General features: G+C 45.5%; 1 protein-coding gene across 2 annotated transcripts in view; it reads right to left on the bottom strand.

The window, feature by feature from the left end:
• GALNT10 (polypeptide N-acetylgalactosaminyltransferase 10) overlaps positions 1-16,196 on the bottom strand; it is a 229,680-nt gene that overhangs the window by 91,737 nt on the left and 121,747 nt on the right. For both annotated transcript variants that reach the window (XM_086412570.1, XM_086412571.1), the window contains exon 4: positions 5,620-5,786. In XM_086412570.1, coding sequence (XP_086268696.1) covers positions 5,620-5,786 — 167 coding nt within the window. The remainder of the gene's footprint in view (positions 1-5,619; positions 5,787-16,196) is intronic.

The following is a 16,196-nucleotide window of genomic DNA, read 5'->3' as shown; positions in this document are numbered from 1 at the left end:
ATGCTTGCTCCTAGGGAGAAAAGCCATGACAATCCTAGATAGCATATTAAAAAGCTGAGACATTACTTTGTCCACAAAGGTGTGTGTTGTCGAAGCTATGGTTTTTCCAGTAGTCATGTATGAGAGCTGGACCATAAAGAAGGCTGAGCACTGAAGAATTGATGCCTTTGAGCTGTGGTGTTGAAGAAGACTCTTGAGAGTCCCTTGGACTCAAGGAGATTAAACCAGTCAATCCTAAAGGAAATCAGCCCTGAATATTCATTGGAAAGACTGATGCTGAAGCTCCAATGCTTTGAACACCTGATACCAAGAGCCGAATCATTAGAAAAGATCCTGATGCTGGGAAAGATTGAAGGCAGGAGGAGAAGGGGACGACAGAGGATGAGATGGCTGGATGGCATCACCGACTCAATGGACACGAGTTTGAGCAAGCTCTGGGAGATGGTGAAGGACGGGAAAGCCTGGTGTGCTGCAGTTTATGGGTGCAAAGAGTTGGACATGACTGAGCGACTAAACAACAATAACAAAAATTCATAACTGCCCAAACTTGGAAGCTACCAAGATGGCCTTCAGCAGGTGAATGGATAAATAAATGGTGGTACATTCAGACAATAGACTATTATTCAGCACTAAAAAGAAACAAGCTACAGGGTATAAAAAGACATAGGGGGACATTAAATGCATATTACTAAGTCAAAGAAACTAATCTGAACAGACTGCATACTGTATGATTCCAATTGCATTAGACATTTTAGAAAAGGCAAAACTATGGAGACAGTAAAAAGGTTAGCGGGTGCCAGGGGTTAGGAGGGAGGGAGAGATGAAAAGGCGGAGCACAGAGGATTTTTAGGGCAGTGAACTACTCTACTCTGTATGATGTTATAATGGTAGATATACGTCATTATACATTTATCCAAACCCACAGAATATATAACACCAAGAATGCACCTTAATAGAAACTATGGGCTTTGGGTGATAATGATGTGTTGATATAGCCCATCCATCGTAACAAATCTACCTCTCTGATGCAGGTGTAGGGCACTGATGAGGGAGTGGGTGTTGGGGGTGTGTGTGCAGTAGGTAGGAGGGTGGACAGGAACTCTCTGTGCTTTCAGCTTAATTTTGATGTGAACCTAAAGTTGCTCTAAAAAATAAGGCCTATTTAAAAATAACCACTGGGAGAAGCCTAAGTGTTAACGGTAATTGCCTCCAGGTGAGGAGGTGACAGACGGCTCTTTCTGCACTTTCCACGTTTCCACCCTGACTTCTAGCCTGTGCTCACGCTGTTCCCTCTGCCTGGAACATTCTCCTCGCTCCCCTACCCTGAGGGGCAGTATCTACTCATCCCTTAGGACTGAGTTTAGCTGGGATTTTCTCCAGGAATTCTTCCCTGATCTTCTCCATGTTCAACGGCGCCTGGACCTCCACCAAGGGGCACATGTTCCATGAACTTACGATTGACTCTTACCCTGTCTGTCTGCCCTGCTGGGTGTGAGCCTTAGAAGAGATGTCTGTTTTATTCTCACTGTAGCCCCAACACCTACTGCAGCGACAAGCATAGAGTCATTTCATGAATTTTCTGAATATATGAATATGAATGAGATCAGGACAACTGTACAGAAACAACAAAATGAGCAGCAGAAAACTCAAGGTGAAAAGAACCTGAACGATACAGTGAAAGTGGGGAATGGCCACCCTGACAGTTGTGGTGGTCCCGGAAACAAACCAGGGCTGCGAGACAGATGACAAGAAATGAAGAACAGACAGACACTCATGGGCCTGTGTCAAGAGTGAGACACTGCAGTGCAAATCAGGTCGGTGTAAATGGATCTCCTTATGTGCATCACACCAGGACTGGCCCGGTGTGACAGGGCAGGTAAGAGTTAAAAAGCTTATGGTGGAAAGAAGACCTTGGACCCTGATCTCAATTTTGAGAGTCTCTACCACACGCACTGTCCTTATGGGCCCCGCAATGTCCATATGCCCTCCAGCACCAATCACTGCCAACAATCCATCAACAGCTCCACAAATGCTTAAGAACCTCCTCTGAGGGAACCCTGCACTGTGTATGCTTTGGTTTGCTGCTGGGGAGCTGAGCTGGGGGAAACGATGTCAATGAGACCATATCACAGACTTTGGTTTCTGCGCCTCATCATTCCAGGAGGCCCACAGTTCACCCAAAGACAATAATGCCTTCCACGACTACATATCCTATTTTTTCTGGAAAACCAATACTGTTTGGAAATGAGAAGGGGAGGGAGAATAGAAGGGAAAAAAAAAATGAACAAAGACCCTTTTTGTTTTTCCTAATAAAGATTTCCTAGGCGGGCAGTGCAATCTGGAGGCAGGCCTGCCACCCTTCCCCCCTCACCTCTCTCTCCCACTAGAGAAAAAGCACGTCTGTGTCCTCCTAATCCTCAAGGAAGCGCCCACATTAGAGAAGCTTCTGGAGCCCCCTGTAAACTCCACAGCACTCTATTTGCAAGCAAGGCTGGGGTGATTCCTGTCTGCCTTTGCTCTAGTCCCCAGTGCTGCCTGCACAAAGCTCTGGATCTTATTTCAAGAATTCATCTGCTCCAATTTTGTCTCCTACCCGAGGTCTCGACCCTCAGCTGAATTACAATTAGTTGCCCTGAGGATCCTGGAAGAGGCTCATTTCAGAGGAAAATGCCTTCTGCCAGGCAGTGCCAATCGAGCCCATAGTTAGCATCTATGAATTTCAACTCTAAAGAACTGCCTCTGCTCACGTGGCCCAGAGAAATCTGTCTTTCACGATGGCCCATATTTGCTGTACTTTAGACAGGCTTCTCTATAATGCTGAAATTGTTTCTCCCAAATCTCATTTTTGAAACAATCACTGCTGAGTAAGTTTTCTTCCCAAGCTGCCTTGAGAATTTCTTCTTAAAATAAAAAGAATTATTGCTTTTCTGAAGAATGGAGTTTGCAAAATCTGACAGCTAATGTGCAGGACTGAGGGGCGGGAGGTAAGAGTTCTCTTCTGGGTTCTGTGCCCAATTCATCGAGATAAAAGGGCAACAGTCAAGGGGCCTCAGTTCTCATTCCCGTCTGTGAAATGGGACAGTATTCATTTTGTCTCTTACTAGGGTTTGGGAATGGTACTGCATTCAATTAATACTTTTGGTCTCTGGAGAAACAGATGCATTTGGTGAATGCCATTCTTATAAAATTTACCTTTTCTTTCCCAAGTTTGTTTCACACAGAAGGTGAGGTGAGGGGGATAAGGCTGTGTGGGGAGCCTAGATTCCCATCCCTCCTCTGCAGCCAGCTGGCCACATGCTCTTGGTGAACTCGGTCCACTGCTCCAGGCCTCAGCCTCCCATCTGCACAAGGAAAGGCTGAGTCACAGCTGTGATGTCCACACATTTTTAAGCAGTGGCACTTCTCTTAGTGAACAGTTTTCACAAATCCAGTCCAGACCTTGGTAGGAGAGGTACGTGAACCCCACCCGCACCTGCAAGGCTCTCCACAGCCCTCACCGTGCTCCCTGAGGCACCCCTGGGGCCCTTCCTGCACAGAGGCGCGCGCTCCAAGCCAGGGCCTCCTCCCTCAGAGCTTGTCATCAAGACAAAATGAGATAATGCGTGGTTCTGGCCCACAGACGTGGTTCTTGAAACAGTGAATAGATGGGAAGACAATTTAGGCTGAAGGTGGGACAACAGCACACTTGTCACGTGTTTTTTTCACCGATGGAAAGGGGGAGACCGTACCTTCATGGCTACACATTTATCCCCGACTCCCCCTCTGACAAACCAGTCAGAAACAATGTTAACAATAATAACGATAATGCCAGGGTTAAAAGTTTATTTCTGATGCTCCCTTGGTGCCATGTACTGTCCTAACCACCTCACATATATTAACCTGTTTAATAGGCATGACCACCTAAGAGGTAGATTCCACTTCATTGATGAGGCAACTGAAGCACAGCGAGGTTAAGTGACTAGATAAAGGTCACAGAGCTAGCAAGTGACAGGGCCAGAACAAAGCTGAAACTATTGCTAAAGAATGGTGCTACAGAGACATGGAGACACACCGCAGGTGACCTCGCAGACCTCACTTCAGGGACATAAATAAATCTCATATAATAGATGCTATTGTAACCATGGTGGAAGTGCTAAGGGACAGATAGAGGAGCTCTGATAATTCACTCGTCAAACATGTATTAAGCACCTACTGTATGCCTAAGGAGCTGAGAATGTGTGGTGGACAAGACTGACCGGGAAGACCCAGCTCTCAGAATGTGGAGTCCAGTAGGGTAAACTCACGACAGGTCCATGTTTATACACACAATGCTCACGTTATACTTATTGGTATTTTAATTCTGCTGTGATAAGATCAAAGGAGGAAAAGTAAAGGTCCCCTGAGAATGAGTGTATGTCAAGAGTGAGGGGAGAATTAAAGGTAATAAGAACTGAATGTAAGATGTGTATATGTTTGAGTATGTATACATGCACACACATACACATGTGCCAGGTAATTAGGCGTGCAGTATTAAAATGGGGCACAAGAAACTCAAGTTTTGATTATTGTAGAATGTCCTGAGGATCCTCTTCACTACTTATTAGTGCCTCTACTAAAAGGTGAGAAAAGGAAAGGGCTTTGCTTGATTTTACTGCAAGTGGTAAAAGCTCTGATGCAAAGAATAAGCTTAAGACCATGGGCTGAAGGACAAATTCTTCTTGGATTTCACTTGTGGCTCCCCCTCTGTGTCTCACAAACCCGTGGGTGAGACTCAGCGAAGAGGCTCTACAGTGTGGCCCAGAGGTTAAGATAACGTGCTTAGGGCCAGGAAGACATGGTTTGTTCACTGTATCACCACCCAAGAGCTGTGTGACCAAGGGCAAGTCACTTAACCTCTCTGAGTCTCAGTTTTCACATCTGTAAAATGGGGTGGCAGATACTGTAGGTGGGTTACCTGATGCCTTCTCTAATTCACTTCTCTTTTTCCTATCTCTACCATAAAGAGGCCCCAAATCAGAACACTCACCTTCCCAGCCACCCCCTTGTAGATATGGATGCCCAAATGTCAGTTCTGGCTCAGAATCACTGGGAGACTTTGCATTCTGAATAAGAATGCAAAATCTTCAAAGGAAGAGGTTTTGTTCTCTTTGCCCTTCCTCCATCTTCTTGCCTGAAAGGTAGACTTCCCAGAAGTACAGCAGCTATTTTATGACCATGAGGATAAGGATGAGGAAGCAGGAAGATAGAATAAGTCTTGTTCTCCAATGAAAGACGTGAGTAGCTATGCCAACCCTGGACTGTTTTATGAGATGAATGAATAAATGAATAACCCCCTTTTTTGAGCTGTTAGCTAAAGTTCTTTGTTACTTGCAGTTTAATGCATTTTTTACATTGATACAAACAGAATAAAAACAGAATCCACTTCATGGTGACTGGTAACTACATCTCAGTTAGTCCCATGAAGTTAGTCCCAGACTGAGATAACGTGTGTTCAGTGCCAGGTTCATGGCCTGGCATGGAGCAAGTATCAGTACACATGGCCCATATGCTAGTGCTGCTGAAGAAAGGAAAACCTGCCATCCCTTTGGCAAGTCACTGAACAGAGCATGGAGGTGGGAAGCTGGGTGAAAGGGGCCCTACCTCGGTCACTGAAGTCATCCACGAGCACAATCTCGGCGATCAGCTCCGGGGGTGAGCGGTTCAGCACGCTGTGGACGGTGCGCAGGAGGGAGGACCAGCCCTCATTGTGGAAGGGGATGATGATGCTGGTGTTGGGCAGCGTCTCCAGGTAGCGTTTGCTTTTGCAGCTAGAGGGATACACAGGAGGTGAAGAGGACAGGTTCAGCTCTCACGCTGCCCAGAGAACTCAGGCATATAGTTCAGCTAACTGCAATTCCTACTTCTGCTCCAGGCCCTAGGGATTGAGTGAAAGCTGGGGACACCACCGTCACTTCAGAACTGTCTTCTACTTGGGACCCCAGCACACATAAACACACCCGCGTACACTCACATAGATATATACACACACAAGATCCCCCTAGCTCTGTACATGAACAGTTACAAAGCAACAACTCCCAGTGGTGAAGGAGCACTGGGGTTTGGTGTTTACATGCACGAACTTGTTCATGCCTCAGTTGTGATAGGAACATGCTTGTTCATCTTCACGATTCCATGTGAAGGACAGCCCTTAGATGGTACTCTTGCCTCTTTCCCCACCCCTTGCACGTTCTCCTCCATGGAGGAAAAACCATGTATCCATGAACTTGGAAGAATAAACTGGGTCTCCTTTGCTCTCCACCAGCCCTATGGTAAGCCTGAGGGTGGAAGACCCTGCTCCTGTGGGCCTTTCATACAGTAACACTCCAAGGATTTAACGCAGTTACTTAGTATCAGAAAATATCTAGCTGAAGTTCAAACTTCTCTGACTTTTCTGTATCTTTTTAAAGCTGGTTGTTAAAAACCAGGATCAAGACAAGGCTGACCCAATGCCTTTAGCTGATGTGTCTCCTAGTCTCTTTTCCCCTTACCATTTATTTTGTTTAGGAAACCCGGTCATCTGTCCCAGAGTATTTTCCACAGTCTGCATTTTGCTTTCTGCATTGCTGTGGTGTCTCTCAACATGTTCCTCTGTCTGCCCCATGTTGGCTCCTGTAAACTGGTAGTGAGAGCTAGAGGCTTGACCTGATTTGATGAGAATATTCTGGCAGCCTCTTCATGGGTTCTAGTGCGTAGCAAAGAAGACCCAGCACAGTCAGAAATAAATAAAATTCTACTTAGTCATGGTGTATAATCCTTACAAGTTGCTTATATAATCCTTATGTATCGGTTTGCTAGTATTTTGTTGAGGATTTTTACATCTATATTTATAAGGGAAACTGGTCTGGAGTTTTCTTAGGCTTTTGTCTGGTTTTACATTTTAACTCTTTTGCTAAAAATCAGGGCTCTTAGCATCAACATTACTGGGCTATTTTTCCCTATAATATAATAATAGTTTTAGGAAAACAATACCAATATTATTGCTAACAACATGATGATAGAAAATTTAAGAATCTTTTCGTCTTTCGTTTCTTTTCATTGTTGGGGTATATTTCAATAGAGATATTAGAGATTTTCCCAGGGCCCAGAAAAGAGGAGCTGAAGACCAGGCAGGCCCAGAGGAAATGACAAAACTATCCACCTTGAGCCAGGTCTCTGGCATAACGGGTAGAAGTTGGGAGCCCAGATGTAAAAGGCTTCATGCAAGGGGGTTCCACAAGGCTGCTAAGAAGTTTTTTTGGGGAAACTTGTGACATCTGGGACAATGAACATAACAAGAAAATATCTCCTTTCGTATGCCACTGTAATCCACTGTCTAAATAAGCCCAGATCTCCTTGCAACGTACTGGTGGTCCAGTGGTTAAGAATCCACCTGCCAACGCAGGGGACATGGGTTCAATCCCTGGTCTGGGAAGATCTCGTATGCCACGAGGCGACTAGGCCTGTGCACCACAACTACTGAGCCCGTGCGCCTTAGAGCCTGTGCTCCACAGTAAGAGAAGCCGCTGCAGTGAGAAGCCTGCACGCCGCAACTACAGAATATCCCCTACTCATTGCGGCTAACAAAAGCCCACACACAGCCACAAAGACCCAGCGCGACCAAAAATACACAAATAAATAGACAGTAAAGGGGCTGGTGGATGGAGAGAGGGATGAATGTGTATGTGATAAAATCACTAGAGGAAGGTTAATCACAGAATCTAGTCAGGAGAAAACTGAGTGTCCCATGTGCAATTCTTTCAAGCTTTCCGTATGTTTGATAATTTTCAGAAAGAAGCGTTGGGAGGAAAAAACAGGTCAGGGTCAACTGTCTCCTCAGCTTTAAATCCTACCTCTCCTAGAGGCATCAAGGGAAGCTAGGGGGTGGGACGGGGCAGGACTGACCTTGTGGTGTTTGGCTGTGAGCCCAGTTTCAGCTGCATGGACAGGGTGCCCCTAATTCTGGCAGTCCAGTTTTGATGAACAGGCCAGTTTTTCTTTCTACTTGCAATCTCCTGACTTCTTTTATACCTCTTCCTGTTCATCCATCTGGCTGGACTGCTTTTATCGAGGCCCCACACAGCCTTCCTCCACCCCTTCCCCCACTTCTCTAACCCCTTTGATCATTTCAGCCAGCCTTCTGGGGGAACCTTCTTCAACTTCATTATGTTGGCTTTCACCAATAAAGGAAAGCATCTCTTCTTAAAAAGCCCTTTCGGTTAATTTGTCTGAATCCTCTGTGGCCAAGAAAGGCGCTATCTAGTTTTCTACAAAAGTTCCTGCCTTCCATCCAATTTCACAGGAGGCTCACTCGATTGAAGCAGGGTTGGAAGGGGGGTTAGCTGTAATAAACCGCTGGAGTCCATGGAGAGAAATACAATAGAGCTATTACTCAGCAGAGAGCCCTGGCTTTCTTGAACCCCAGAGTTGGGCCCCACAGCCTATGGGTAGACACACCATCATATACTAAAGGAAATAGACAGAGCCATAACAGACTAAATTCACTTCTAATTTAACCCAATCTTGGAATCAAAGATTATTCAGAACTTAAAAAAAGGCTCAGACTTGACCATGTGCTTTTTTTGGGGGGGAGGGGTGGTTTACTCTTTTTCTCCTTCCTCTATTCACTTACTTATTTATTTACTAAATAAACACAAAACGGCATTTCGGCATGGGCACTCATCATTAGTTTGGTCCCAGTTTAGTAGAGTTTCTTGGTTTAAATAGAAAATTATGTTACATGTTGAAATGAATCTCTCCAGTATCCCGCAGAAAACGTGGTTCCACAGACTTGCCCACAGGCCACCTCCCTGCTGGGAGTTCATGGGAGAAGCCCCAGTTCTCCTCAGATTGCAGCAGACAGAGGGGGAATGGGGGTGGCAGGGAGGAGGAGAGAAGGCCATCCTGTGACATCCCCACCTTACTTGTCCCCTTTAAGACCTGTCTGCGTGTTGTGTCTTAGGATCTCAACACTGGATGGTAGAGGACATCCAGTCCTTTTGTGTGTGATAAACAGGAAGTACCCTTCACCTGACGGCCTTCAGAGAGTGGTCTCTGGCAAGGGGAAGCCAGGGCACTGCTCCCAATGCAGAGGCTGGTTTTGGCTCTGACCAGACAGTAATAATCTCTGCCTTCCCCTGGTTCATCATGCCTTAGGGTTTACAGAACACCCTCCTTTCTCTCGTCTCCAAGCTGTATCAACCCCTGGGAGGGAGACAAACTGGGCAGTGCTAACCCCCTTCTTCACCTGGGGAATATGGAGCCCTGAGAGGAGAGTAACTTGGGCCCAAACCTCAAATCTAGAGTGTATGTACCTAAAATAATGCTTACAATATCTTTCCTGATGACAAAAGTGGTAACTGCTCAGAATGAGAAGCTGGAAAACACAGAAAGGCTAAAAGACAACTGCTAAGGCTGGCAACATCCTGACGCCAGGGGCTGACCTCTCTGCAACATTCAGGGCGTGTCTTCCTCAGTGCTCTTCTCTGAACACATATTAGCTTCTACAACATGGCACACGGCACACTGACTTGATGGCTCTAGGTCCCCGTGGGCTCCCAGATACAGCGTGGCCTCCTGAGATGCCGGAGAGAGGCCCCCTGGGGGCAGGCGAGGGCAGAGCGATGCCCTCATGAAGGGTCAAAGCAGGGACATGTGACACTTACGTCACACGACATCAGTGGTGGTGCCCTCATGGCTCAGTATTTCTGGTCTCAGAAGACACCATAGAGGAAGAGGTCCCTGTGCGTTTCAAACCTGACGACTATGAGCTGAGTGCAAAATATCCCACCCCTTGCCCAAGCACTTCTTCCGTCATCTGATTCACAGTCTAATGAGGCCCCAGTCCTGACAGGACAAAGTTTAGTTAGACATGCCAGCATGAGAACAAAGAGGCATGCTCAGGGGTGTTCCCTAACACACTTTGAAATGGTGAAGACAGCAGAAACAAAGTGAATGTCCATCAGTGGGGGCATATTAAATAAGTGATGACAAATTCAAACTATAGAGTACTGATAGCAGTTAAAAATAAGGTAGAAGATGACAATGATGATAATGCACTATATCTGCTAAGGGTTTTCATTATGTCAGGCAAGGTTGTAAGCACTTTATATGCTTTAATTATTTAATTGTCACAATGCTCTTACAAGGTAGAGCATCATTATGGCAATGATGGGAATATCATTATTCCCATTACAACGAGGAGGAAACAAGGCAGAGAGGTGAAACAGTTGGTAGTGGCTGGACCCGAGATTTAAAGCCATCTGCCCCGTGTACGTAAATATTTTTACAGGGATAGTATACTATTAATCGCACAGACAAAACGGAGAATGAAGAGACTAAAAAACTAAAGTTGAGGAAACTAAGTAGGAGACTGAAGTCCGGGCTTCTGGTTTCTGCTCTGCCAGAAACCAGATCTTCTGGCAAGATCGGCAAGTCACTTCTTGCCGATACCAAGTTCCTCTTATGTTGATAAGGGAGCTGGACAAAGAGTAAGTCTGACATGCCTGCTCTGTACTCCTTCTCCTTCTTTTGGTAAGAGCATCCTGATTTCCCTTGGGGAATCTCCCACCCTGTGATTCCACAGGGTTTGAGAGAAGTCCTTGTCTTGCCTTGAGGGTGGGCAAGAGGGCCTGGCTCAGCCAACTGCAGCTCCCAAGCCCTGTGGTTGTTTGAGGGGTGGGAACTCACAAACCAGAACAAACTGTGGCTGAGACAGCTGGGAGAGAGGGAAGGTTTTTTTTTTTTTTTCCTGTAAATGAACATGGAAGGATGGAAGTCTTGAGGCCACCATACAGTCTGTTCCCTATGTTAAAATGAAGTTGCTGCTGCTAAGTCGCTTCAGTCGTGTCCGACTCTGCGACCCCATAGACGATAGCCCACCAGGTTCCCCCGTCCCTGAGATACTCCAGGCAAGAACACTGGAGTGGGTTGCCATTTCCTTCTCCAATGCATGAAAGTGAAAAGTGAAAGTGAAGTCGCTCAGTCATGTCCGACCCTTAGTGACCCCATGGACTGCAGCCCACCAGGCTCCTCCTTAGCAGAACAGAAAACAGAGCCAAGAGAGGTTCCTGCTGGCATATTTAGGGACCTAGATCCAGCGATGGCTGAAGCCAAGGTCTACTCCTAACCTTTCCAGTTACACAAATCAATACACTGTTTTTTCTTCAATCAGTTTGAGTTAGGCTTCTGTCAGTTCTAACTGGAGAAGGCAATGGCACCCCACTCCAGTACTCTTGCCTGGAAAATCCCATGGACAGAGGAGCCTGGTAGGCTGCAGTTCATGGGGTTGCTAAGAGTCCGACACGACTGAGCGACTTCACCTTCACTTTTCACTTTCATGCATTGAGAAGGAAATGGCAACCCACTCCAGTGTTCTTGCTTGGAGAATCCCAGGGACGGAGGAGCCTGGTGAGCTGCCGTCTATGGGGTCACACAGAGTCAGACACGACTGAGGTGACTTAGCAGCAGCAGCAGCAGCAGTTGTAACTATTGGGTTGGCCAAAAAGTTTGTTCAGTTAGGAAATATGTTGTTCAATACACTTCTTGATGATAATGAAAAATGTGTCTTTTATTTTTACTTAAAACCAAATGAATTTTTTGCCAACCCAATATAAGACTCTTGCTTATGTAGCTAAATAATCTCTAAGCCCCGTCAGCCACATGCATCTCTTGTGGACCTCAGGATGGCTTTTGAAGGACAGAAGCAGAAACCGGTCCGAGGTATCCTCTCTGACCTGAAGGGGGCAGCCACTCTCCTGCTGCAGAAAGAGAACTTTGCTCACTCACTGACTAGGAGAAAGTGGCCTGGACAGAGGGCTGTGGAGGGGAATGGGAGGCAGTTAGAGGACTCATTTATGACTGAGCAGCCCCCAGTTTGATATTCCCTAAAGGAGAAGGCAATGGCACCCCACTCTAGTACTTTTGCCTGGAAGATCCCATGGACGGAGAAGCCTGGTATGCTGCAGTCCATGGAGTAGCTAGAGTCGGACACGACTGAGAGACTTCACTTTCACTTTTCACTTTCATGCACTGGAGAAGGAAATGGCAACCCACTCCAGTGTTCTTGCCTGGAGAATCTCAGGGACAGGGAAGCCTGGTGGGCTGCCGTCTATGGGATTGCACACAGTCAGACACGACTGAAGCAACTTAGCAGCAGCAGCAGCAGCAGCAGCAGCAAAGGCTTCTGAGCCCTTGGGCGTGAAGATGAATCTAATATACTGGCCCTTAAGATGCACCCTCAGGGCTTAATGCTGGAGCACTAGAATTAAAAAAAAAAAAAGAAATCAAAATCAAAGGGAAGCATTTCAAAAATTTCTTCGAGTCAACCTTGAAAAAGAACAATCCAATCATTCTGAAGGGAACTATATTAAAAAAAAAAACCATATATATTTGCAGGGCAGCAAAGGAGAGACAGACATAGAGAACAGACTTGTGCACACAGTAGGGGAAGGAGAGGGCGGGATGATTTGAGAGAGCAGCTGAAACACGTGCATGACCATAGGTAAAATACACAGCCATGGGAAGCTGCTGTAGGATGCAGGGAACCCAAACTCGGTGCTCCATGACAGCCTAGAGGGGTGGTATGGGGTAAGGGCTGGGAGGGAGGTTCAGGAGGGAGGGGACATATGTATACCTATGGTTGATTCATGTGGATGTATCGCAGAAACCAACACATTATTGTAAGTAATTATCCTCCAATTAAAAATAAAATAAAAACATTTAACTCCCTAACACTGGACACTATCCACTGCCTAGAGGCAGAAGCAGAGCCTGGACCCAAGGGCAGCTAATCCATTGACTTGTCTGTGGTTGATGGTTTAGCAAGAAATCTGTGTCCAATTGGGGTTCACCAGGTCAATCAAATTCTCTTTCTTTGGTATACAACCTTGATATATAGAAAGGCAGTCCCAGAGATAATGAGAGGAGCAGACACAGAGCTACATGGAGAAAAGCTAAGGCTTCTTAACAAAGGGATCCAGAAATTTCTGCTGCTGAGATCTTAAGAAAACCTGGTGGTTGGGTTTAGAAAGTCCTTCCTATTTCAGGCCCTGAGAGACGTGGCAGTGCCACAGCTTCCCCTGCTCCTCCTGGAGAGCCTAGCTGGCTTTTTCCACATTCCCGCTTCCCTTTATTGCCCTTGTCTCCTTGCAGAGGAGTCCCCATTAACTGAAGTAACTGTGCAGCCAGTAAAAAGTCTATTCCCTGGAGTAAAAAACAAGCAGCCAGACATTGTACTAGAACTAGATGAAGTGTTCTTAATTCTTCTTTATAACTTTGAAAAGAATGGACTCTTTTAGAATTAAGATTTCTAATTTCTCCAGAAAAATCATGAATATGGAGATTTGGACTTCCAGAGCATGGACACTAAGACTGCTGGGGCACACGGTTACTGTTTCATATGATTAGCAATTCCTTATCAATACTGTGCCAACTGGGCTACCTTGACATCAGGAAAATTACCTATAGACCACAGCATTTCACCACCACTATGCTCTGTGCACTATAGACAGCAAACCGTTCTTCAATGATTACAAGGGTGAGTCTTTTTTTAAAGGAATGATCATTTAGAAAATCCTGTGGAGTAACTCTATTGTTTGAAAGTTCCCAGTGCTTGTACTCTTAGATAAACAATCTTCTTCTAGAAATGGGCAACATTTTAGCCATTTCTCATGGCAGCTAACCCAACATGCCTTCCTCCACCAAACAGATGTCTAGATGAGTCTTGTTGAGAGCTGATTTGTACGTTTTGGGGGTGGTAGAAGACAGCATCTTTCGGGATTGAGAACAAGGCAAAGGCATTGCTTCCAGGCTATGTGCACAGCTTCAGTGTGAAAAGTCAATGAGAAGAACTGAATATGAAGGCTGGAAGGGCCTGAACCTCATTCTGTTTGCATTTAGTTTTGCAGATGAGGAAACTGAGGCCCATAATAGGGAGGGACCCTCCCAGGGTCACAGAGTGAGACAGCAAACCCATATATCAAATAGTGGGTACTTTCTAAGGAGGAAACTGCAGGTGTTGTAAGGGAAGGGGCATAAGCTGAAGAGACCCTCAAATCTGGGTTCAAATCTCACCTTATATACTTAGCAGTGGGTCACTTTGCGAAGGTCATGGCCTCCCTAAGCCTGTTTCCACATGGATAAAATAGGGATATAACTCCTTCCTAATTAAGGCTGTCCCAAGGAATAAAAGAGATACCATATGTGAATGCACCTGGTACAGCATCTGGCTCAGAAAACTGATTTCCCACCTCCCTGAGGCCTCAGTGTAGGTCATTTTCCAGCACACAGTTTAGCTTTAAAACTCTGAAATTCTCCTTTCTCTACTTTGTATGTAGAAGACAGTCCCTTATAATACAACAGTCTCAGAAAGACTTGTCTTATGGGCTCTGGAGCCCCCAAGAAGCTTTGTGAAAGTTATAAATAGCTCCAGGCTCTGGAACAAAAGGAAGAAACTGGGTCTTAGTGGGCGGAGTGTGCAAAGCTCCTGCCCTGCATCCTCATCATCCCTCCAGACACAGGTCTGTGGCCTCTCCCCACACTGACAGCAAGCCTTCCCTCCGCAGCAGGGGCTTGGCTCCGCAGCCCTCCTCTCTCACTCTGCGGGGGATAAGACAGGGGTGCGTTTCTCTTTAACACAGTCTGGCTGGAAGCAGAGGAGCTGGAAAATGAGTGTGACAACATGTGCCGAGGCTGACAACTTTATAAAGGTCCTTTTCCGTTCAAGGCAGGCTTCACAGAACCCACCTGCTCTTCCCTCCTCTCAACAGTTTAGAGAATCACAAAAGTTATTAGTATTAATTAGGCACCTATAAACCACCAGTTCATCACCAGCTTTGTGCCCACCTAACCTGCCCCAGAAGTAGAGGAAATAGAGGAAAACAACAGAATGGGAAAGACTAGAGATCTCTTCAAGAAAATGAGAGATACCAAGGGAACATTTCATGCAAAGATGGGTTCGATAAAGGACAGAAATGGTATGGACCTAACAGAAGCAGAAGATATTAAGAAAAGGTGGCAAGAATACACAGAAGAACTGTACAAAAAAGAGCTTCACGACCCAGATAATCACGATGGTGTGATCACTCACCTAGTGCCAGGCATCCTGGAATGTGAAGTCAAGTGGGCCTTAGAAAGCATCACTATGAACAAAGCTAGTGGAGGTGATGGAATTCCAGTTGAGCTATTTCAAATCCTGAAAGATGATGCTGTGAAAGTGCTGCACTCAATATGCCAGCAAATTTGGAAAACTCAGCAGTGGCCACAGGACTGGAAAAGGTCAGTTTTCATTTCAATCCCAAAGAAAGACAATCTCAAAGAATGCTCAAACTACCACACAATTGCACTTATCTCATACGCTAGTAAAGTAATGCTCAAAATTCTCCAAGCCAGGCTTCAGCAGTACGTGAACCATGAACTTCCAGATGTTCAAGCTGGTTTTAGAAAAGGCAAAGGAACCAGAGATCAAATTGCCAACATCTGATGGATCATGCAAAAAGCAAGAGGGTTCCAGAAAAAAATATATTTCTGCTTTATTGACTATGCCAAAGCCTTTGACTGTATGGATCACAATAAACTGTGGGAAATTCTGAAAGAGATGGGAATACCAGACCACCTGACCTGCCTCTTGAGAAACCTATATGCAGGTCAGGAAGCAATAGTTAGAACTGGACATGGAACAACAGACTGGTTCCAAATAGGAAAAGGAGTATGTCAAGGCTGTATATTGTCACCCTGCTTATTTAACTTCTATGCAGAGTACATCATGAGAAATGCTGGGCTGGAAGAAGCACAAGCTGGAATCAAGATTGCTGGGAGAAATATCAATAACCTCAGATATGCAGATGATACCACCCTTATGGCAGAAAGTGAAGAGGAACTAAAAAGCCTCTTGATGAAAGTGAAAGAGGAGAGTGAAAAAGTTGGCTTAAAGCTCAACATTCAGAAAACGAAGATCATGGCATCCGGTCCCATCACTTCATGGCAAATAGATGGGGAGACAGTGGAAACAGTGTCAGACTTTATTTTTTTGAGCTCCAAAATCACTGAAGATGGTGATTGCAGCCATGAAATTAAAAGACACTTATTCATTGGAAGGAAAGTTATGACCAACCTAGATAGCATATTCAAAAGCAGAGATATTATCTTGCCAACAAAAGTCTGTCTAGTCAAGGCTATGGTTTTTCCAGTGGTCATGTATGGAT

This window comes from Bos grunniens, chromosome 7 (assembly GCF_055505025.1).
Source record: "Bos grunniens cultivar Pamir isolate PY7600 chromosome 7, Bosgru_T2T1.0, whole genome shotgun sequence".
Lineage (NCBI taxonomy): Eukaryota > Metazoa > Chordata > Mammalia > Artiodactyla > Bovidae > Bos > Bos grunniens.
The sequence above is the reverse complement of the archived record's forward strand: the minus strand, read 5'-3'. Positions and strand labels throughout refer to the sequence as shown.